We start from the raw sequence: 24,418 nt of genomic DNA, 5'->3' as shown, positions 1-24,418 counted from the left end.
TGAACTTGATCTCAGCTTATATATAATCCTGACCCATCAAGAAGAATGTCAGCGGAACCATTTCTATTTACTTGTTTTAAATTGACAACAGAATACATACAGATTTAACAAATTACAACTACAGATTTAATAAATTACAACTTCTACGTTATTTCAGTATTTTACTTCAAGACATTCTTTTTATACTGATGAAAAAATCCCATTTCATTACAGTAAGCCTCTTAAATTAAATGCACAAACTGTAAACCAGTGTGAATGCTTTGGCCTTTTCTCCCACCCATGAAACAGAAAATTGTTAATCTGTGACCAGCATCAAACAATAAGCTGTCTCTGTTGTTTCATTCCAATTTAATTCACTTGCTTTCCCCTCACTGATTGCCTTTGACTAGAGAGTCACATGTTACAGAGAGAGATGAAAATACAACTATTGCTTAAGCGTGTCATGCTGGGAAGTCATTCAAGTAAAACAGGAACTATTTGTTCACAGCATCTACTGAAAGTCAGTCTTCAGAGGATCTTTTTAACTCAGACTTTGTCTTGAACTACCTCTCTTCTCTACATTCATTTCAAACTGTTATAAATGTACAATTTTAATGCAGCATTGGCTAACGTTGTTAACAGTAATATAAAAAAGATTTTGGCTTCACTGGGAAGAAGTATTAGTGATCTCTTATCATTACAATGCATTGTAAGACTCAGAAGATATAATGATGTCCTTTAAAGAAATCAAGATACAGTCAAACTATGACAAGTAAGTACATTGAACATAATAGCAAAACAAACATCCATGAAAGAGCTATATACCTACTGTAGTTTTAGTTGGAACCCATTAGAGCAGTTGACAAGATCACATATCTAGAAGGAAAAGGAGACTTAACCAGAAAATTTTAGTTTCAGACTGCAACTGTCTACCGAAGGCACAACAGAAGTCCAAATCAAAGAAAATATCTATCTTACAGACCTAAGTGGCAGTCGGGATAGCCATGTTATGCACTATGATACAGAAAAGCAATATCTGGAATAGTCTCAGAAATAATTACCTCTATCTCAGCCATACTGAGACTTCAGGTAGCATAATTCTGTAACATATTAGAAACATGTCTAGGCTTTAGACTGGGCAAAAAGAAACAAGTTTGGAATAGAAATTGATATTAGTGACAACACTGAGAAGGTAACTGGATTTTGCAGAGATGATAATCCAGAGGAAAAACTCTGAGGGAAAAATAGAACTCATGACTGTTTCCTCCTAGGTGTGTACACCTATATTGGTTCTATTAAGACCAAGGTTGGATTCCAAACTTTTGAATATCACTATCATAATTAATCTTAGAAATTTGTCATATTTTGTTTAGAAAAACTGAGATGAAGCTCAATTCAAGTTTGGAAAATCATGAAAAATCATCAGTTGAATAATTGCTGAATAGGGCAGGGAAACTGGTGACAAATGACATGGAGAAGACCGAGTTACTCAATGCCTTCTTCACCTTAGTCTTTACCAGTAAAACCTGCTTTCAGGAATCACAGGCCTCTGATACCAGAGGGGAATTCTGGAGCAAGACTTACCCTTGATGGAGGAGGACCAGGTTAAGGAGCATTTAAACAAACTAGATGTACTTAAGTCCAAACAGGACTTAAGGACCAAACAGGTTGCACCCACAACTTGCGGGTTTCTGCAGGAGCAATCCGTTGTCATTGTGAGGCCACTCTTGATTATCTTTAAATGGTCATGGCAATTGTTAGAGGTTTCTGAGGACTGAAAGAGAGCAAATATCACTCCTATCTTCAAGAAGGAAGACCCAAGAGACTACATGCCAGTCATTCCCACTTGAGTCCCTGGGAATATGATGCAGAAAATCCTCCTGGGAAACATTTTCAAACAGGTGAAGGACAGGAACATGATGGGGAGTACTAGCATGGATTTACAAAGGAGAAATCATGCTTGGGCAACTTCTTTGACTTCTACAGTGAGGTTACTACCGTGGTGGATGAGGTGAGAACAGTGGCTGTTGTTTACCTTTACTTTAATAAAGCCTTTGACACTGTCTCCTGTAACATCATCACAGACAAGATGACAAAGTATGGGTTAGATAAATGGACAGGATTAAAAACTGGCTGAACGACCAGGCCCAGAGGTTTGTGATCAGTGGGACTAATTCCTGTTGGAGGAAAAAAATATACAGGACAAAATACTGGAACCATTACTGTTCAACATTTTCATTGACCCTGATAACTGGATAGTGCACACCCTCAGCAAGTTTGCAAATGATAGAAAATTTGGAGGAGTCGCTGATACACCAGGGGGTTCTAATGCCACTCTGAGGGATATCAACAGGCTTGAGAAATGGGCTGACAGGAACTTAATGCAGCTCAACCAAGGGAAATACAAAGTCCTGCACCTACAGAGGAACAACCCCAACACTGGCATATGCTAGGCGCCAGCTGTCCAGAAAGCAGTTTTGTAGAGAAGGACTTCAAGGTCCTGGGGGACAGCAAGCTGAACATGAGTGCCAGCTGAACAAGAATGCCAGCAATGCACCTGCGTGACAAAAACAGTATCCTAGGCCACATTATTAGGAGTATTGCCAACAGGTTGAGGAAGGCGATCCTTCTTCCTCTCTACTCATCACTAGTGAGACTGCATCAGGAGTAACACGTCCAGTTCTGGGCTTCCCAGTATAAGAGACATGAACATACTGGAGAAAGTCCAATGAAGGGCTAGGATGATGATTAAGGGACTGGAGCATCTCTCTCATAAGAGGAGATACTGACAGAGCTGGGACTCTTTAGCATGGGGAAGAGAGGGCTCAGAGGAGGGATTCTTATCAATGTGTACAAATAACTGATGGGAGGGAACAAAGAAGAGGAAGTCAGGCTCTTTTCAGTGGTGTCCAGTGACAAGTGGCAACAAGCACACATTAAAAAGTATGTAATGACATGTGAAGATCAGGAAACGTTTCTTTACTGTGAGGTTGACTGAGCATTCACACAGGTTGTCCGGAGAGATTGTGGAGTCCTCCTTCTTGGAAATATTTGAAACTTAGCTGAACACAGTCCTGGGCAACCTGCTCTGGGTGACCTTGCTTGAGCAGGGGATTAGATCAAATGAAGAGGTCTCTTTCAACCTAAACAATCCTGAGTTTAGGTGATAAATTCTCTTTTCTCGTTTAATGTAATTCTGTTTTTACCCAAGTGTCTTAGTTCTTTAACTCCTTTATTGAATCTTCAAATTACACAGACTCTGAATAAGCTGGTTTTTTTTGTGAAGCAACACACTCAATGTATATTACTTTCATGTGAATTACCTGTGAGAAACTATGCGTCATGTTTCCATGTGATCTATATGCAAACTTACCTCATGAAGTGCATACTAGTTATGGACAGAATGCTACAGTGCTTTTAAAATGCTAATTAGCAATTCTCTGAACCACTTCAATTACAGAAGATATTTATAAACCCTTCCCTTCACTATAAAAGGAACATCAAAAACAATATAATATCACCTGTCTCCTGCTATAAGAGCCTTCAAACATAGTTTTGTTTATATGAAACTTCATTTTCAAAAACCATGGTTCAGGAATACATCACAAGGTGTTGTTAAATTCTCTTACTGACTTTGTCCATCCCTTTTCATCTTAAAGAGTCAAAGAGTTAGGTTAGGAAAAGACAAAATAAAATTCAAATAGTAACTCTATATTCATTATTTTTGCTACCTTCATTACATATCTAGGACAAAACATTGCATGCATCCCATTTTTCAATTACAAATCTTTTCACATTAGTGCTGGAGATAGATTAATATATAATTTTATTTTTTTTTGCTGGTTAATTCTAATACAGTAAATCAAATCCAAACGCTGAGGCTTACACAAATGATACTTCAGCCTGCTACCTTAATGCTGGAAATTTAAATAGACTATATAACTGCTATATTTGAAGAATCAGAGTATTGTAGTTCACATGGAAGTAAGCTGTGCTTACATTGAAAACAAAAATGAACCCAGAAAAATGTTACTGGAAGTTGAAAGTCATAACGAGTAGGACAGCTTTCAAAGCACGATTATGAAAACTGTTCCTCCAGCCACCAGCATGTGAAGTACCATGATAAAAATAGTTTTATGCTTTTTATTCCCTTAAAAAGGCTTGAGGACTGACATACAAGAATTCTGATCTTAGACCAATTTAAGGATAATACTTACTCAAGTATTTATCCATATTACAGTAAACAGCCTTTTATAGGTTGAAGCACTTCTATTATACTTTAAGACTGTAAAATGGATCTCCTGAAGGTAGCCATTAACAGTTGGCATGTTTTCAAACAGCAGTGCATAACTTTTGACAACCACACAAAATTGCCAGAGTGCTCATTGTCAATTTTGTCCACAGAAACCTCTCACCTAATGGAAATCAAGCTGCTGCCATAAAATTCCCATTGGCAGTAACAAGCAAACATAACATTCTCCATCTAATCATTAGCTGGGATACATGCAGCTACTATTATGTCTAGAATATATTACCAGGAGCTCTTGGGTATATATTTGAGAAAGAATCTGAAGAATTATATCTAGCAATCTCTTCCAGAGCATAAGTCGCCCTCTGAACATCACAATAAGCACGGTAACTTTACATCCACTGAAATACATTCTAATGGTTACAGGTCTTTTCACACACCTTCCCACAAAAATTAATCCTCTCAACTCTAACCTGCTATGCTACACTTACTTCATGATACTCCATTCCTGTTCTCCATTCTAGCCAAGGCCAGACTCCCTACCCTCTGTATTTGAGCTCCCCTTTCTCTGTTGCCTAACCTCTCTTTTCCTCCCAAATTAACTAGACCTACTGTACCCACCTAAAAGCTTCATCATCCAATTTCATTCACTATTCCCAACAACTTCGGATGCAATTGAGGTACTGGAGCATTAGCTTTGGTTTTCATCAGACTGCTAGTGAACTGTTCAGCTCACTAAAACAGCAAAAGCTGTTCACCTCTCTCCTTGTGGTTTAGTTTTCAACTTGCTTAGTGATCTGACTCAAAATACCAACAAGGACAGACACAAGAGTTGTTCCAATGGGGCCAAGGATAGTGAGAAAGGAGGCCTCTGCTGGGAGAAGGGAAGATAACATAGGGAGAATGGTCCTATCCCTTTCAGTGGCACAGGCTCAGACATTTTCAATTTCTCTACAGTGCTACTAACTTTTAGTTTCTGTTTTTGTCAGATATACTCTTCTCTCACAACTCCTAGGTATCACAGAAGGATTAAATTTTCACTGGCTGGTGGACTGAGGTGACACCATTCACCTAATTTCTTCTCTTTCTTGCTTTCACCATTCCTCCTAACCAGTTCTTCATTCTTTTTACACACCAGCACTAACATATGCAAAAGAAAGCACGGTAAATGACCCATCCAAGGCTCTTTTGCTGACTCAAAGTGTGGTCATCATCCTGGAATAATGGGACGTCTTGGCTGAATTGCCCAAAGTCATAGAGGCTATGTCATAACCAGAGATTTTTAAGTTTCCTGCTCTGAATCAAATAACTACTATAAACACCAGTAATCTTCCTCTCCCTTCAGATAATACTTAGTAAGACAACATATTGGTAGCATTCTCTATTAATTAAATAAAGCAACTCTGAAAATTTTCTCCCTAGATTTTTCTCAGTGCAAATATTAACTTATAATTAAATATTAACTCATTAATATTAACTTAAGAAAGAAGCACAGTCAGAAAGTGAAAGCTTTCAAAACATCTTTCCTTGAGACAGGTATTCAGATACACTGAGGACATTTATTTCTTGAAAGCCTTAATTTATTCCAAAGTTTTTATTTAGACTTTTGGTAATTCAAATGGAATTACTAAATGCAAATATAGGAACATTAATTCATAGCCCCACTTCCAGAGAAAATTGCTAAATAATTATCATTGAAATACAAATTCTTCCCAGTTAACTATTAACCTGCTAAGATAAAAGCTGTGGCCTGTTCCCATGGCCAGCAGTTGCACTTCAACAGGAAGGTCCAGAAATCTGTACTTTCATGTGAATTACTGATAGAACTTTGTGTAATGAAACAAGGAGATTTTTGCCATAAATATTTGCTGTAAAGAAACTGAACTTGCAGAAAAAGTGGAAGCAGAGAAAGGCACCCTGCCTTAGCTAAATGTTACAGTTCTAGATAATTGGAGAATATTTCTGCAGTCAGAGTGAAGAATTGTGATTTAAAACAATCGCAAAAGAGAATTAAAAGAAAATATGGGTAGAGCTGTATGAGTCCAATTTGTTATTTAAAATGCAAAACCTTAAGGTTTTGCACTTAAAATAATATTTTAATTCATACCTCAAATTATCCAAATACACAAGTAATGAAAGGTTCCAAATGCTTTGCAGTATTAAGTACTGCAGACTGACAGTAATAAAGCTTTGGAGACTTTCATAAGACCAACATTTTTGACATGAAATAAAACCTTCAACCAAACCGACTGATAGTCAGCTGAACATCACCATGACTCTTAGATTCATTGTAGATACTTACACAATTTAATACAGACAAGATGTGAGAGAAACCATTTCACAACAGTACCCCATTAAAGATAAATCTGAACAATAGTCTTGGATTTTGATCTTCAGACATGGGAGGAGTCTGATAAGGATCAAAACAGGACTGCAAATATACAGCTGTAAATCTTAATACCATTTATGTTGCCTAAACTTGGTGATGCTTCATTTGCCCTACTGTACTATAGCCAATTACTTATTTCTTATGTTAGCTTACAGAAGAGGGGTACAACCAATGCTCTGTATGAATGATTTCTTCTCCAGTTCAGAACAAAATGGAAATCTAGAGTATCTCAGATCCAGAGACATATCTACAGTCTTCTATAGGGTAGTAAAGTAGGAAGCTCTTCCCTAAAGTTACAGATCTTCTGACACACGGGTAATAATGATGGCACTCAATCTTACATGAAAATGAAACAAAACAGAATAGTATTACATCTTTCAGAAAGTTGCACTGATATTTTATATCTGTACTAATGTTGCAAGATCTAAAGATGCAAGATGTAAACAAGAACTAAGGACTTGTTTTGTCTGCACTTTGTTCTCTTCACTAAGATGTTTCTGCTTAGTAGCTTGGATTTGCAGCCAACAGATGCTATTTGTATGCATGTTTTATTTTTCTTATGGAGTGCAGCACAATAGTTCCCCATCTGAGGATCCCAAATGATAAAGTAGTTAAAAATACTATTTTTTTTTTAATTTATTTTTATTTATAAGGGGTGATATTTTCTGCTGGTTTCATGAGGTAAACCAGCTCACCAAAACTTATGATCAGTACCAGAAGTAACAAGAGGGATAGGACAATAGGAACCAAGGAAGAAAGGAAAGAACAAGAGCATAACACCTATCTTTTTTTTTTTTTTTCCAGCAGTAAGTGTTTACATTAGCTTTGTCAACTCATCAAACAGCACTCTAAATTTATACATAGTCTTGAGTGCAACTACAATTACAGAGCAACTTCTAGAAGCAGCACACATAAACACAAGTCTCATAGGCAGCATTCAACACCCTTTGACTAAGGTAATGGCTTCACATTCCTACACACCTCCCCTTCTTGTGCCGTGTCTTCCTCCCTGTTTTAGACTGTAGCACCCTATAACTCATCTTGCACCCTCTCTGGAAAGCACTTATTAAGCCAGCCAGTGAAGCAATTTAGGTAACTAAAACAGCAAAAGATTAACCCACAAAAAGAGAGAAAGAGAGAAAAGATGTTTTTTGTTCCATTTCTGTGAACTGGATCAGCCAAAGGTATGGCAAGAGACCCAAACTGGCTATGAAGGGAGGCAGGGTTGGGAGCATGTTTTGCACAAAAGGCTCAAGTCTAGATAAATACTAGAAAACAGATATAAAAGTGGTGTTTCCCCCCCCCCCCCCTTACTTCTCTTAGTTTCCCTTTTAATTTGAGGCTGAAGAAAGTGATCTGATTTTCCTTGAAAAGTTTTAAGGTTGCAAATTAGGACCTCTTTTTCTTTTATAGGGAAATCATATTGCCTTGCATTGTCAGCCCTCCATAAAACACAGACCAACCTAAGCCACACCCAGACCACTGTGGAATTAGGTCCTTCGGCTTTCCTATTTCTCAGGAAAAAAAAGGATATAAATGTCAAAGTTCTAGCTAATAAAGCTAGCTGTATAGTATGTCATATATTCATGCACTTTTATATTCACAGTGTATGTTTATAAAACACCCATGCACTTTACTCCAGTGCTTTTTAACATGACTCTTGCATGCAGTCCTTTTAAAAACAAGCATTTTGTTGGTAGAGAATTTACATCAACCTCTTGTAACTAAATGGTCACAACACCAGTCCTATACTTAAGGCAATGTAAATTAGCTTGCTCATACAATATTCTATAAGTTAAGCCAAACAAACGAAAAAGAATGCTTTGGACAATAAAAGTTATGACAGCATTTTGACAGATTAAAACACAGGAAAAGCAGGAACTTTTTATATAGAAAAATCATCTATTTAAGATATTATCTTAGCTATTATATTAGGATATATTTCTTAGTAAGCTGAAAAATCATACACAGTTACTGATGAAATAAATAATAAAGTTTAATATGCTTCCTCTCTGTGTACCTATTTAACTTTGGTTAAATCATAATAGGTGATTTGGTAACAACAGCACTGAACATAATCTGACAAAAAAAAAATGCATCTGAAAGCATATCCTGTGTAGCTGTAACTTTTGTTTAAAAATTCAACAGCTTTTCACTCATTCTTTAAGCAGTGAAAAATAGTTTCAATGTAAACATTGTTTATCATTAAAGGCTAATATTTTAAAAAGCTCTGATACTTTCATGCATGGTCAATTCTGCTAGGTTAGGAATATCTAAAATAGGACTGACCTGGGCAGAAATTCTGAGGTGTCCGAGTAGTGAATCTTCCTTGTAGAGTGCGCTTTTCAAAATGCCCTGCAGTTGCATTCTGATGTAGGCCTGGTTGTCTGATGGCAAATCCCAATTCTCCAGGTTCAGAAAACTTCAGATAAAACTGCGGCTCCAAATCATTGAAAGAGAGGTTTATAGCACCGTGCCTCCCACTGCAATAGTCACCGAACATAGGTTCGTCCTCGCCGTTCTGTGCAGGTAATGGGAGAATCCGATGATGCAGCTGTGGGCTAGGCAGTCTTGAAGATAATGGAGAAGGAATAGGTGACATTTGTTTGTGTGTATTAGATAGCGGATAGGAATTACTAAAAACATTACTCACAGCTATTAACGAGGGTGAATGCAGCCTTTTCTCTTCCAGTTTAAGATTATTACCTGTCTGAGAAGCATCAGGACCTTCACTTACAGGCAGGTTCAGAAATAAATGCTTGCTGCTTCCCCAGGATACCGTGGTTCTTTTCTCATATGTTGAGCCTGGCAGGTTTCTGTCTGCTGCTGTAATTTGTTGCAGTCTCTTCCATTCTGCAGCTTCATCTAAACTGTCACTCCGTATAACTTTCAGAAGAGCTTTATTGACTGCTCCCACAGGGTTGCATGACTCATCAGTAATGTGCACTCTCTCTGCTTTGTACTGCAAAACAGAGCCGTCTCGCTCCTCTTCCTGCTGCACACTGCTTTTAGAGTCTCCAGCAGCTTCATCTACCGAATATACACCAGTTCTTGATATAAACTCATTAGGTACTGCTGTGAGAACGGGAGAAGCGGTTTCTTTACCTTTGTGAAAATCAGATAAAGATTCTGAATGGGTTTGTGTGGCCTTTTTAATACAAGCCTCTGAATCCTGCACTTTCACAACTCCGATTGCTGCTTTCTCCTTGCATACCTGCTCGGTACATTTAACTTTCAAGCTTTTAGCAGCTGCAGATTTACTTAATGTCTCTAGTTGGTTAGATAGATTGTCCTGAGATGGCTTTACCAAAGTGATACTCTGCTGTACATTCTTAACTTCAGGAATGCATTCTCCATTGTCCAATAGTTCAACTGCAACCATATCATTGCTGTCTTTTGATAGACAACTTGGTAAGTCAGCATCCAGTTTCATAACTTTGTTGCTTTCAAGAAAATACCCATCTTCTCTCTCTCTTTCTGGTAGAATACCAATTTCTAGTGGTAAGTCATCCTTACCTTTTACTGTTAGACAACTGGATGCAGAAAAGAAACTGGGAAAACTCCTGGTAGGAAATCTTGTGGGGGGCATCTTCTGATTTTCCAGTTGCATGCCTTGCCCAATCAGCAAAGAAGGATGTTGTTCATGCACCTTTTTTGCCCCTTTCCAATGCCTGAATTCCTCAAAGCTCTCTTTCCTTCTATATTTACTCTTTTTTTTGCGATTAAAATTGTCGCTACTTGTGGAATCCAGAAAGAATTCCTGCCGATATGTAAAACTGGAGTGGTCATCACCTCTAAGTTTTTGGACTCCAGAAACAGCCTGTTGCTTTCCCTCCTGTTGTCCTGTATCAAGGCTTGGAATATGATGTGATCTCAAAAGACTGGATAACAGTTTTTCCTTTTCAGTAGTTAGTCTGTACAGCTCAATGAGAATGTCTTTCGTTGTAGTTTGCTTGAAAATAATATCTCCAACGTTTTCATATGGCTGTTCTCTCAACTCCATTTCTGACCGTTCCTGTACTTTATAGCAATTACAGAAACGTTTACTGGTTCTATCTAGAGTTACACAGCCCTTGTAAGTAAATCCTCTGACTTTTCCCTCTGGAAGGTAGAAGCTGACATAACAAAGCTCCGTAATGGGTTTGTGCAATTGAAGGATAGTGTGCGTGCCTTCCATTATGCTTACCAAATTAGTCATTCATTTAAATTATATGCTAAGTGTATCAAAGCTTGCTTGCATGACATAGCGTGTGAGGCAGGGAATGGACAGAAGGCATCTGACTAATCTTCAACAATAACATTGTCTGCTGGAAAAAATAAAGAAAAGCCTGTCAAACTTGGTTATGGCAAATGTAATATGACAAATAACAAGCCCACAGAAGCACAATTTTCCCTCTCTTTTTTTTCTCCCTGATACATATCTTTAACCTTGAAAAATCTGACACAAAAAAGATGATATTGCTAAAGCTCATATTTAGAGTCCTAATCCTTCTCCCATACATCATGCCTGTGTCTCCAGGGTTCTCAGTCAATGCTCTTGGTTCCATAAGGTCACATGTTCACTGATATATCCATTTCAAACAGAATTTATTGTTTAATGCTGAAATCTATTGCCTCCTCTCTGTTAAAAGTTAACTTGCTCTTGAACATATAGTTAAAAGAACCGTTCAAGCATATATGCTGTTTTTTTTGTTTGATGTTTTTTAAACTCAGTAAAACCAGCACCATAACACCTTCAGTGTCATTAGCTATCATTATTACACAGGAGAAAAAAAAAAAAGAAAGAAAATTTTCTTCCCATATCTATCTGTGAAACTGCCCTGACATCAAGAAAACTTGCAAGAAAAATAATATGTTTATTTGGTTAGTATATTCAGAGCAAAAGACCCATCAGATACAGAACTGTATAAATTTATTTTGATCCAAAATGCAGTTGTGTTACTACAGGCAGATTTACTGAGCTTTGTTGTTTCCTTTTCTTTGCATTGCATTGCATTTTCTTACTACAGATTGGATATACTTATATTCGTTTGATACACCATGATAGAAGTTAGTTTACTCTTTTTGAGAACTAAATTGTTTTTTTTATCCAGGAGGAACTCTGCTATCATAATGAAAGTGGTATTCTGCAGCCACTAGGAAATGCATAAGCATAATGAAAAGAGCTAAAGTTCCACTGCGAAACCTGCAGCACACAAAGCTGGAGAGCACCTGCTCCAAGGCTTCTCTTTGTTGGAAGGTGCAGTAATCACAGTTTTCAACTTTGAAAGTGTAAGTACAGCAGAACTTTCCATCATTTTAAAATAGTCAAACCTCAGGCAACAATAATTAAAGGAAGCTACCACATTACCATGTCATGTATTTCAGTTTTACATACTTTGTCAATATGCAAACATTGTATCGGTTTGTAGAGTGTAGTGAGTTAGATATAAAATTATGCCATAACATTATCAGAATAATTAGCAAACTATAACTCTAAGAAGCAAGTGGCATTTACTAAAAACATCCTATACTACTGGTAAGTAGTAATTTCTGCAGTGGTTTTGATCTAAATTCTAAAGCATCACATCTATATTCTTTAAATAGTTTCAAACTTTCTGTTTACTTTGAGTAAAAATGAAGTAATTTTCCATTTACTGGATGTCAGCAAAATTCTTAATGTGCATGCTTCAGAGGAGAGAGCCTAATGGGTAGAGCCTAACAGTGAGGAAAATCTTCATTAGAGCCAGATCAGCTTCTTAATTCTATTCACCAGCAGTCAATAGTTAGATGGCATTCAGATAGCTGTGCTTTCTCTGATATAAGAAAGGGTAGAACAGGTACAAAACCTTTAGTCAGTACTTCTGTTGAAGACTGCCTTCTTGTTTCATAGACATACAACAATTTCTAAGAAAATTCTGCCTTACTCTTTCTTCTCGTATCCTTGTCTTAGCTCATTATCTGAGTTTAAAATACCAACAAGGCTGAGTACTGCCAAAAAGTGCATTCTCACTTTTTGCCCTCCTCGTCTCCAGCTGTGCACTCCTGCTGCTTCTCTGGTGTAGAAGCGAGTGCTCATGCAGCCACGGGGTGGGTGTGTCAGTGGCAGATGCATCCAAGAGTGGTTCTGCATATAGAAATAACAACCATCAAAGAACATTTTTTCCTTAGAGGAGACATCTTGAACTTACTCACTCTTCACCCAAGCAGAGAACAACACTTATGGGAGCAGTTTGCTAATACATCAATTCGGCCATAGCACCAAATTGCCCCTTGAGTCATCTACTGTGGCAAGCTCCGTCAAATATGAGCTAGTTAACTTGTTGACATTTTCATAAATTAATACTCCACAGCCTTGGCTAATGTATGCTGAGTCAGTTTTTACTTACAGGAGAACTTTACTGAGGAGTAGAATTTCAAGGGAGTGGCTGGGCAGAGAGATGGATGCCAAAGTCCATATTATGGTCCACTGGCAACATAGCGGTTAAACTAGGAAGCAGAAAGAATAGGTAGCTGGGGGAAAAAAAAAAAAAAAAAAAGTAAAAATGAGACTGGATTGCCCAAAAAAGTCGACCAAAAATCCATGCTCGGTATTGACTTAAGGAAGATGCTGCATAGAATCATAGGATATCCCAAGATGGAAGGCACCCATAAGGATCATCGAGCCCAACTCCTGGCACCACACAGGTCTACCCAAAAATTCAGACCATGTGACTAAGTGCACAGTCCAAACGCTTTTTAAATTCAGACAGGCTTGGTGCAGTGACTACTTCACTGGGGAGCCCGTTCCAGTGTATGTTCCACCCTCCTGTTCCACCCTCTCAGTGAAGAGCCTCTTCCTGATGTCTAGCCTAAACCTCCCCTGCCTCAGCTTGACACCATTCCCATGGGTCCTATCACTGGTCACTAAAGAGAATAGATCGGCTCCTTCCCCTCCACTCCCCCTCGTGAGGAAGCTGTAGACTGCGATGAGGTCTCCCCTCAGCCTCCTCTTTTCCAGGCTGAACAGGCCCAGTGACCTCAGCCACTCCTCATACCTCTTCCCCTCTAGGCCCTTCGCCATCTTTGTAGCCCTTCTCTGGACACTCTCCAACAACAGTTTTACGTCCTTTTTGTACTGTGGTGCCCAGAACTGCACACAGTACTCGAGGTGAGGCTGCACCAGCACAGAGTAGAGTAGAGCATCACAACAAAGTATTTATCAGTGCATTTGCTTTAGAAAATAACAAAAGGGAGGGAGTTATAGGAAGAAAGGGAATTGTATTTAATACACAGAATAAATCAGGTCTGTGTTAAGTCCAATTTAATAGTCTTATCTAGGAAAAAAACTTTTGGTATTATATTAGTCAGAATTATCTTGTGTGTTCATTTGTTTCACCTCAGTTGGCTTGGCATTTTTTCACTGAAAGATGATGATGTGATTACAAGGTAATATCATCATGGAAGCTATAGATTTAGAAGCTATAAACAGAAACATTATGATCAAACTGAATATCCTCAATTGACACGTACGATATTGAGTAATTCAGCTCAGTTCTTAGTAACACGTATGCATTTTTTTGGACAAAGGAATATATGTGTAAAGGAGAGAATTTGCTAGCCCTTGTCTTTGCAACACAGATTTGCTGGGCTATAACCCCCAAAACACAAGCAGGTGCCCTAATCTAATCTGAGTTCTGATTGATTACATTACTGAAATAAGACCTGCAAGCTACTCCTGAAGTCATATTGCAGCTAAAAGTGCAATTTATTTATTTATTTATTTATTTTAAGTTAGAAACAAATAAACCTTTTTCTAGATTTATTGTTTTAATCTTACTAACAACAACCTGTTAGGCCAGTTTGGGCCCATTTTGGAGGATACATCCTGTTAGATCTCTTCTTGCTTGAACAAACTAACCGTTGCTTTTGGTACACACATATTGACATATTAAAGAGTCTGTATCATCTCTGCCTTTCCAAAAGATCTGTTAAGTCTTCTAAAATTATGTAGCTTTGCTCAGATGTCTGTTTTTCACTGCACATGGGAGGTGGGGAGTGGAGTGGGGAAGACAACTGCAGGCCATGCTTTCAAAAAAATACTTATATATACATATGTAAAATATATATATATATATATATATATAAAACCAGGACTGCAAAGAAAGTAAATTGGTTTAATTAAGCAAAATCCTAGGTAAAAAGAGTCAGTTCTCAAAAAGTGCTGTTCAAAATGCACTCTTGGAAAGTCAGGTCCCCGTGGCTGCAGTCCCTTCTCTCTATCAGGACATATCACCTCTGCTCAGCATGGCAGGTGCTGCTCCTTCTTCCCCTAATCTTTAGGCAAGCAAGAACTGGAACTCCTTACCTTCCCAGCCCTCCCCAATACCTGACTGTTATTAGGTGGCAGTGTGTTCCCAAGTACACTACTGGTAACTTCTGTGCTGTATTATACCGCTAATGACCACACCAGAATAGAAAAAACTTGGTAGAGAAAAGGCAGTAAAAACCTGGACAGAAGGATCCACAGCACAAGCTAGAAGAAACTGAAATGAAAGTGATTGCAATAAAATTTGTTAATTACTAAGCACAACTCGTCTGATAGAGATGAACTCCAGCATTTTGTTCTCTTGCTCACTCTCACAATTATAAACATTATAATTGGAAAGATAAAAGGTGATTAGCTCTTCATGGAGACAAAATGTTACAGCTCCTCGCAGTTGGAACTTTCCAACTAGAAGTCTACATTTTATTTACTGCATTGTGACAAAAATTTCAGAAGTTAGACTGTTTGTTCATGCAATAGCTTGAACTATAATACGTGTTGTTAGCAATGCATGGTAGTTTAAAATACAATTATTTTCTACTTCACTGTACAAATACTGAACTATCCTAGCAAAGAGTTGTTAAGACATAAGAAACACAGAGTCTATACCAGACACAGACATCTTCTATTAAATTTCAAATCTCATGCAATGGCATAGGGGAAGTGTTAAAGCATATTAGAGCTTGCCAAAAAATTTGGATGAAACATAAAGGGATAGCACAGAACATAAGGTTGAAAGTCATTAAGTTAATCCACAATGCAGAGCTCGGCATACCAAAAATGGTTTTAAAACAAACACAAAGTGTGATAAACATACAATGAGATAAATTAAATGAAAATCACTAGAAAAGCATGTTAAAATTCTTTGGATCTTTTACAATCTCTGGCTATATTATTCTGTCCAAATAATCCAACACAGGACCAAGTCCATAAAATGAAGTAATCTGAAATTCAGCTCCCTGAAAACCCTGTCTCTGTGATCTGAAAAGAAGGAAATCTACATGTCAAACTCTAAAACCATCACTTAAAAAGATACTCTATAGGTGGTATGTAAAGTTAAAATTAAAGTTTCTGTTGGACTGAATAACATGATGATGCCTTACTAGAAACAAATAGACAAACTGCCCTGTACTTGTTCCTGGACTTCATAGGCCACAGACTCACTTTGAAAGAGCAGTAAATAAACATATTACCTTTCTAGCACATGGGAGATGGAAAAAAAGAAATGATGGATTTAGAATCAATGCCTACTATTTATACTTAAAATTTATACTACGCTTGAGCAGTCAGGTTGGGAAACAAACACAAAATGCTTATATTATTCATACTATCTGGTCTCAAAAATTGTTTTTAAAAAAACTAGACCACAAAATTATAATTATATTGAAATTACTGACTTCAGTAATAGTTTGATTTCTGAAGTGATAAAAATATTTTTCCACATGCAATAGTAACTATATCAGTCTTTTGTTTCAGAATTATCAAAATGTTTGGCTAAAAACAGTGAAGTTCTTCACCATAAAGCATCACAAATCCTGCAAATATTTTCAGTTGTACTCTTACCCCAAAAGTTCCTTTCTTCAGATTTTTGCTCTCATAATTTGAGCCAAGTGACCTTCAATACAATTTATCTACATTACTTTCTGAATATAACCCAAAGCAACTCGGAAACACAACATAATTTGTACAAGTAGATTTTTTGTTGTTAGTACTCTATCTGTGCTAACACAACCTTTTGCAATTTTAGTTACAGAAAACGAGACCTTTCCACCAACAAAGAATTAGATTGACATGTATGTTCTCATCCTTCTGTAGCCTACTTCAATTTAGCAAAGCAAGATGTTGCTTTTTCTGACACAACTGCGTCAGCAAGTTAAAAAAAGAAAAAAAGACACACAGCATGTCCTCATGACTACTAAAACTGTGTTGGCAGAGTTCAGCCACATCATAGGATGTATTAATTACCTTTCTCAAGTACATGTTTGAATTAATTTTCAACAAGTTACCAGATGAGATTTCCATCACAAACTCTTCCATTTGACTGTTTTAAGAGGTAGTTAATAAAAAATCTGCAACAGATATTGTAAATATGAAAAACCCTTAATCTAATGAGCAGTAAACCAGCGGACCTTATAGGAAACAGAGCATGGACAAGCTGTACGCATATCCCAGTGAAATCACTCTTAACACAATAACAGTCTGCTTGAAACAGGATGCTTCAAGAAGTACAGCATCTGAACCAATAAACCCCTCTGCACTTCAGTCAGGATTTTACATTCTCCATCTTGCTTCTGGGCACTCAGCAGGGAAAGAACCAACAGAACAGATGAGTCAGTCATCTTGCTTCCAGTGATTTTGGACTGTAACAGCATTTTCTGAATGCTGAAGGCAAATTGCAAGGAAAGTATCACTAAAAACATTGCATTCCAGATAAAGACATGTTCATCATAACAGATTTGAAGCAAAGTGACTTTTCCAAGATTAAATAAGAGAGGTTTTTCTAAGTGATGGCAACAGCAACTCTTATAAAATTTAATGATATTAAATGGGTTCAATCCATTATATCATGACCAAAATTATATTTGTCACTTCTTGCTCCATTCTTCCAGCTTAGCTTGCAAAAGCAAGCGCCTTTAATTCATTTAATTTTTAACTGAGATTTTCCTTGGGAAAAACATTTCAAGAGGCAATATTTGGCATGGAAAATTGAATCTAAAATAACTGAAGTGTCACAAAGTTGTAGCTGAAAATAGAATCTTACAATGAAAAATGCCTGAACAACTTCAATATAGATTTTAGTAATCAGTCCTGCTGTTATATAAGAAAAACAAATTTATTTTACATCATGGGTGAAACATGAAGACTCTCCATTTTGCATAAGAATCTTCATTTTGCATGATACACGAAATACCAGCCAGACTTTGTTGCAAACAATAATATAGACCCTCACATCTCTCTGGAACAAAACACGTGGACCTAAGAGATATCACAGCACTTTGGGCAACCTGGTCTAGTGGGAGGTGCCCCTGCCAACAGCCAGGGGGGGTGGGGGGGTGGAGGGGTGGAATTAGATAGTCTTTATGGTCCCTTCCAACCCAAACCATTCTATGATTCTGTTTCAGAGAATGAGGCTGCCCTCCTTGCCCAGGTCCATCAGTCCAATCCAGCAACTACAGTTAATTAATCTTAGTTAAGGAAGATAGAAAAGTCATTTTCACAATACTCCAGGCCATATTTTCCTAAATGATACATAAGGAAAATGAAAATCAGTTGAGGATACTTATGAAAAATTTAGAAAGTTTAAGGTACCAGATACAATATTATCATGACAAATTGACTTATGCTTTCACCTTGTCTAGAAGATACATGCACAGACTGTATGAACATGAATTCAAAGAGATTAAAAAGATATTTATAAACAAAATAACCCAAACCGTCCTCACTGGTAAGAGAAGAGTATTTTGCCAAATCTGGAAATTAAAATGAATGTTACAACTATGTCAACTATTTTAAAATAAATACAGGGTTTATTACTCAACAACAGTATTAAACAGATATTTTGTGATTTATTATTTATGCATGTGTAATATAACGTGTATATAATTATAACATATATATTATACAATTATAATGTAATATAATACACCTTGCTCTAATAACTCTTCCTACAACTTTATGTGCCTAAGATGAATACTCTCAATAAAATAATCTATTGTAAGTTAAAACTGACAACCATTCCAGGACATGTGTACAGAGGCATGTGGCTAACATTCAGCTGAATTCATATAGAGCTTGAAAAAATAATTACAAGCAAGAAGAAACATTTTTTGCCTCAGGAAACAGGTCTTAACAAAAAGCTGTAGAATTACTAGTCAACTGATTTTCAAGTAATAAACAAAATAAAAGCCATAACAGACCTAAAGAGTTTGCACAAACCTCTACTCATATGTCTAAAAATGTAATCATTACATATTTCAACAGAAAAACGTATTTTCAAGAAAAGTAAAACAGACATTGACATTAATAGCAAACAAAATAATATAAACTTGCAAGATCATCTTTACATATTTTAGAATTCAATCATCAACTGCACGCATGACTTTTTGCCATAGATCAATTTTAACACAGGTAAATATGTCCTTACAAAATAAAACATTTTTTATTTCATACATTGTCTTAAGTTTTATAGGCTACACAGTAGGTTATTTCCACTTCTGGCAGCATGTACAGGATATTTCTACAGGGGAAAAACAAACACCAACCTAAATGAAAAATATATTTTTTTTAATAGAAGAATTGTCTTCTTGTTAATCTTTGTCCAAAAGCTTTAAGCTTGATTGTTCAAACTGCAAACTCTCCAGGTAAGAGCTGCATCTCATAATGTTTTTAATAAATTGGCTTGCAAATACCTAATATTGATCAGAATACCTTTTTCAGGTATGGTTTGAAGAAGTAACGTCTGGGAAATATCTTTACAAATAGAATACTGAATGTGCTTTATAAGTAATTTCTCTAAAACAATCAACTTGTGTCAAACCTTAAAACTTTATTAATATATCTTATTTCATTTTAATCTGGTTTTAGTTTTACATTCTTATACACTCCAGAAAGGACCCTGTGATATTACTGTGGGGCAAAATAGACCAGTGTATTTTGTTGTATGCATACCAGCTAAAGGATCCAAGTTGGTGAGATTATTGCTACAAATAGCTCACCAGTTTGTATCATGTATCATCTTTATCTTTGTTAAACCAAGACACTAGATTTGTATTTATTTAATGCCCATGCCTGTTAGTGCCATGCTAACGTTTAAAAAAAGTATTTAGTATACTGTCTTTCAGATCAAAAGGTCTTTCACCAAACATCACTTTCAGAGACACTTTTGGTTTAACCATATATTCTGAGCTTTAAACCCAATATAATATATAAGGAAAGCTAAGGAGAAGAAAACTAAAAGGATATGATACCGCCAATTTTTGATGTATCTCATGAGCATGGATAATAATTCTAGCTGCAAAAGTCTGGGCCTACTGCTAAAGAAAATGCATGTGCTAAGGAAGTTTCAGTAGAGAAGACAGAACAGAAACAGAATTTAAAATAATAACAACTGAAAAAAAAACAAAACACCTTGTAATAACAAATTTTTATACCTTTAGAAGAACTCTCCAATTAAAATCCAGTGATCTTTGCATAAGGAAAGATCAAAGATGCTGTCCCATACTAAGTTCTTAGGACAATATTGAAAGATTTATTTGACAAGTTAAACCTATTTTTAACTGTGCATATTTTAAAATATTTCATAAAATCATGCAAACTTGGAGAATAAATTCAGAAATCTTTTCAACTTTTTCCCCTCCCCAGACTTTAACCAACTTGAAATTACTTGAGCCTTAAAGAATATCAGGTTGCTTCAAAAATAACCTTCATCATCCAGTTTTTGAAAATCTTGGCTGTACTGGGATGAAATGGGTTGTAATGACTTGTGATGATCATGTTAACACTTCAAAGGAGGAAGTGTTACAGGAGAGAACTATGGTTGTATTTGTTTTCTTCAGTTCAACTTTCTGATGACACCATTTCACAGGTGAATGTTTTTGACATATAACTCCAATTTACAAAAAGTTATAAACTCAAGGGCTACTCATCTGAGAGGACAGATTACAGGTTTTCTATAGGCCTGTCAAACAAATTCATGAAGTAACAACTTGCATACGTACAACATTTAGTCTGTTGTATGTGTCCTGTTTTAAGTACAAATCAACAGTAAAAAGAGAAGTACTGAAAATGGTTAACTGCTTGTATGTCCTTGTGGTTTGTTTGGCCTGTGTCCTTACGTAGACGACCATTCACATGGAGCTTTTATAAGATTCAGCAAGTCTGTCAACTGGCAAATCTGGCACCTCTTTAACAATGTTTTTTAACAACATTTAAAAATATTTATAAAACTCAAGAGATTAAACAGGCTGCATAGATCCCCCAGTTGGTTCTAACTATAGCAACAAGACAAACATCATGGCAAAAAAAAAAAAAAAAATCAAAAAGATTAAAATACAGACAGTATTTCCATGTAATGAGCTCAAAAATACAGCAGGATAAAAAGAACAGCTTTGAGAAAAATGTCAGCTTAGATCTTACGCATTTCACTTCGAGATCTCACTAGTACCATTTAAAATAATTTAAAATCATTTGTAAGATTGAATGGTGTTAAATGGAGGACAAAAGAACTTCAATATTAAGACTTAACAGCTCTTGCATAGTTTTCTAAGGGCCCAACTCAACAAAATATATGTGGTCTTCTGGAGATACTAAGCCCTCTATTATGACTGCACAGGATTGGATTGAAAATCACGTGGAACATCCGAACTAATGATTAGTGGTTCAACCTTCCGTGGAAAGGGAAGAAGCTGCAGTATCTGCATGGCTGGGAAACACAGTCACTTGGATAAGAATTCTCGCAGCACATTTTGTAGGCTTTCTTTTCCTCTTCTCAGACTAAGACTCACTCAGTGCTAAGACTCACTATCCATGTTGAATCTCTACTCTGACAATATTCACGTGGATTAAAATCACAAGCAATAACTGACTTTTTGTGCTTGGTCATTAAAACAGTAATGTATTTTTTCCACCTATTGCTTCCAAGTATGAGCAAATAAACATGGACAGTCAAAACCAGCAATGATAACAATGCTATATGATTATTAGTAGTAACAAAGAGGGGTTAGGCATGAAGGAATAGTGCATAAAAATATAAAATATATTGAAACAGTAGAAATAATTCACATCTATTGTTCAGGTTCTGTTGAGTTATAGCTACTTGATCTCTTGATGGACAGTTTCCTGCCTTTTTGGTGCTCATCATGATAATAGAATATACATCCAGATTTTATATTTAAAAAGTCCTATAAGATAGAAGCTAGAAGAATACGTTTCATACCAAAATAGCCAAAGCACAATCAAAAGCTGACAAATGTTCTCAGATGCCAGGAAGACTGGGTGGAGAAAGGGATGCAAAGATCTTTGAAAAGAGCAACACAAGAGGCACATGAAGATTTCTTTCATTCAGTCCTTAAATATGACAGTAAAGCAAAGAGCAGAAAGCTGCCCCACCCTAGAACCTTAACGAAGACCTCTTATGATTGTCCTCACTTTCCTTTTTCTACTTTTGAGTTCTCTGTAGAGCATCTCATTTGGGGATATTTCAAAAGACTATTCTTCTCTTTTGGTTCCACTTTCAAACATTATATGCACATAACCTAAAAAAGGATCAAAGCATCAGAAAGGATCACCTTATTAAATGGTATTGTAGAAGTCCAAGATTTCATGCTTCTTTACACAGGCAAGTCATCAAGAGTTCTTCTCAAATAAAGCTTAAAAATATTTCCCCCTCCCACCTATTTTTTTTTCTGCCAGAGAAAATAAGGAATATTAGTCTTTTACAAAACAAAACCAAACCCACAAACCAGTAGTTCTTCATACCCCAGACAGAACTGGTCCTTCACCACATTTTTATATCCTGACAAATGTCAGCATGAAGTTGATGTTCATTACATTGACATTTATTTTGAAAAGTTACCATCTCTCAGTACTGTTTGATACTTGTCTATAGACTCCACAAAAGCAAAAGGTCTTCTCTGGCCTCTAGTTGCTAAGCTTTCTCAGAGGGAGATTTTCTCTAATTTATCATCTTCTGGTAATAAATTATTTTCTTCTTTGAAAATTATTAACAGATCATTTTAAATTAACAAGGATTGATAGAGGGATCCTGTATACTCTACAGATATGAAAAAGTGAAAATAGAGATCTGTAGTATTAATTCAAATAATTTATCAACATTGAAATGGTCCTTAAGAAATTAAAAGGAAAAAAATAAAATTTTCTGGAAATTCCTGTCTACGCAAGAAAACCTCTATAGAGATAACTTACTTTTACCCATGCTTTAGCTTTATCATAACAACTTACAAAATATTAGGGAAACATTTACTTGCTGCTCACTACTTACTATGTGATTATGTCACCTATGCCCATGTAGCTGTGCATGCTTCACCATATATAAAAAACACAAGCAAGCATGCATGTTCATAGCACTTGTTTTTAATGAGATAGGTTTCAGCCAAGTCAAAACTAATTTCCATTGTTAAAAAGACACTTCACAAGATGGTTTGATTCCATACCACATTACAACTCTCTATCCCTAGACACTCTGTCTGCAGTCATTCAAATTAAGTTAATGATGTTATGGGTTGACAGCTTCTTTAGAAATATAAAAAGCACTCCCTTCCTCCCTTCCACTCTCCATTTAATCCAAAGTGGCTGAGCTGTTTCTGCTGAAACTTACCAAAACAAGCCAATTCACCTGCAAGCACAGGCCAAACTACCTGGAAGTTTCAGAATGTTATGTGTAAGTGGTTTACCAACACTCCATAAAAATATTAATTATGTACTTGTAGAAGTATCTTTAAATGAGTACTTAATGGTTTGTTGATAACATTTACACAAGACATTTCTGCAAGTAAAATTACCATTAAACAGCTGTGAACAATTGAAAGGTTGGAGGGAAATAAGTGATTAAAATTAGAACATTAACCAAAGCATCTCTATCATTTCTCAGCAATCTTTTACATTGATTAATTTCCTGGGAAGTTCCAGGAAAGTAAGGATCCATTATGATTACTGCTACACTCTTGGGGAAACAAAGACCACCAGACACGGCCGCGAAACAAGCAGGACTAAGCATATACAGTTGCCAGACCACAGTCCGTCAGCTGGATGATAACGTGATTTATTATTGCATCTGAAGGAAGGAGAATGTGTTTTAGTTGCCTTTGTATGCTGATACCCTTTATCAGGAGAAAGGTTTATCCATAAGGTCAGTATGGGTCCTTTTAACACTTTTCCATCACGTAAAAAGTATTTGCATATATCATTATACTAATGCATTCTACTTTGGGTAACAGTCAAGTAGCCTCATCCGCAACTGTGACTGCCACGAGCTTTACAATATACAGTAACAGATTGTCTGAACGCTCTAAATATTAATCCCGTGTCTCCCACTCATCTGCCCTCCTGAGTGCACGAAGGGATTTGCATCCATCAAATGCTACAGGGTTACAGCAATCCATTTCCCACTTCGCTGACTCTATCCCATACATCAGACTAGAAGAAAGTGAGAATATAGTTTTAAGAGTTATTTTGGGTTGGGGGAAGAGGGGGGGGGAGTAAACCGGTAACAAACTTACATTAATAGTGCTGACAGGAAAGGAGGAGGGAGGAAAGCAACGGGCTTACCTAGAGGGCTGCAGGAACAGCTCAGAGGTGCCAGCCCTTGAGTTACCGCAGAAGCTGTTTATAAACAAGCAGAGAGCGAGCAGGCTGAGATGCTCGCGAAGACTAAAGGGCTCCCTTCTCCCCAGCCCCCCTCGAGCAAGCCTTTTCATTTTTCCAATCCCTTCGAGTACCGCAGGGGAAGGCACTGCAGGGAGCGGGCAGGCGGGCAGCACGGCGGTAGGCGAGCGAGCGG

General features: G+C 36.8%; 1 protein-coding gene across 1 annotated transcript in view; it reads right to left on the bottom strand.

Moving 5' to 3' along the window:
• FMN1 (formin 1) overlaps nucleotides 1-24,293 on the bottom strand; it is a 194,501-nt gene extending 170,208 nt beyond the window's left edge. The window contains 3 exon segments of the mRNA XM_040558445.1: nucleotides 8,907-10,924; nucleotides 12,986-13,109; nucleotides 24,187-24,293. Of these exon segments, the coding sequence (XP_040414379.1) occupies nucleotides 8,907-10,815 (1,909 nt within the window). The 5' untranslated portion in view covers nucleotides 10,816-10,924; nucleotides 12,986-13,109; nucleotides 24,187-24,293.
• Between the last annotated feature and the right edge of the window lie 125 nt (nucleotides 24,294-24,418).

This window comes from Cygnus olor, chromosome 5 (assembly GCF_009769625.2).
Source record: "Cygnus olor isolate bCygOlo1 chromosome 5, bCygOlo1.pri.v2, whole genome shotgun sequence".
Lineage (NCBI taxonomy): Eukaryota > Metazoa > Chordata > Aves > Anseriformes > Anatidae > Cygnus > Cygnus olor.
Note: the sequence above shows the minus strand (reverse complement) of the source record. Positions and strands in the feature narration are given on the sequence as shown.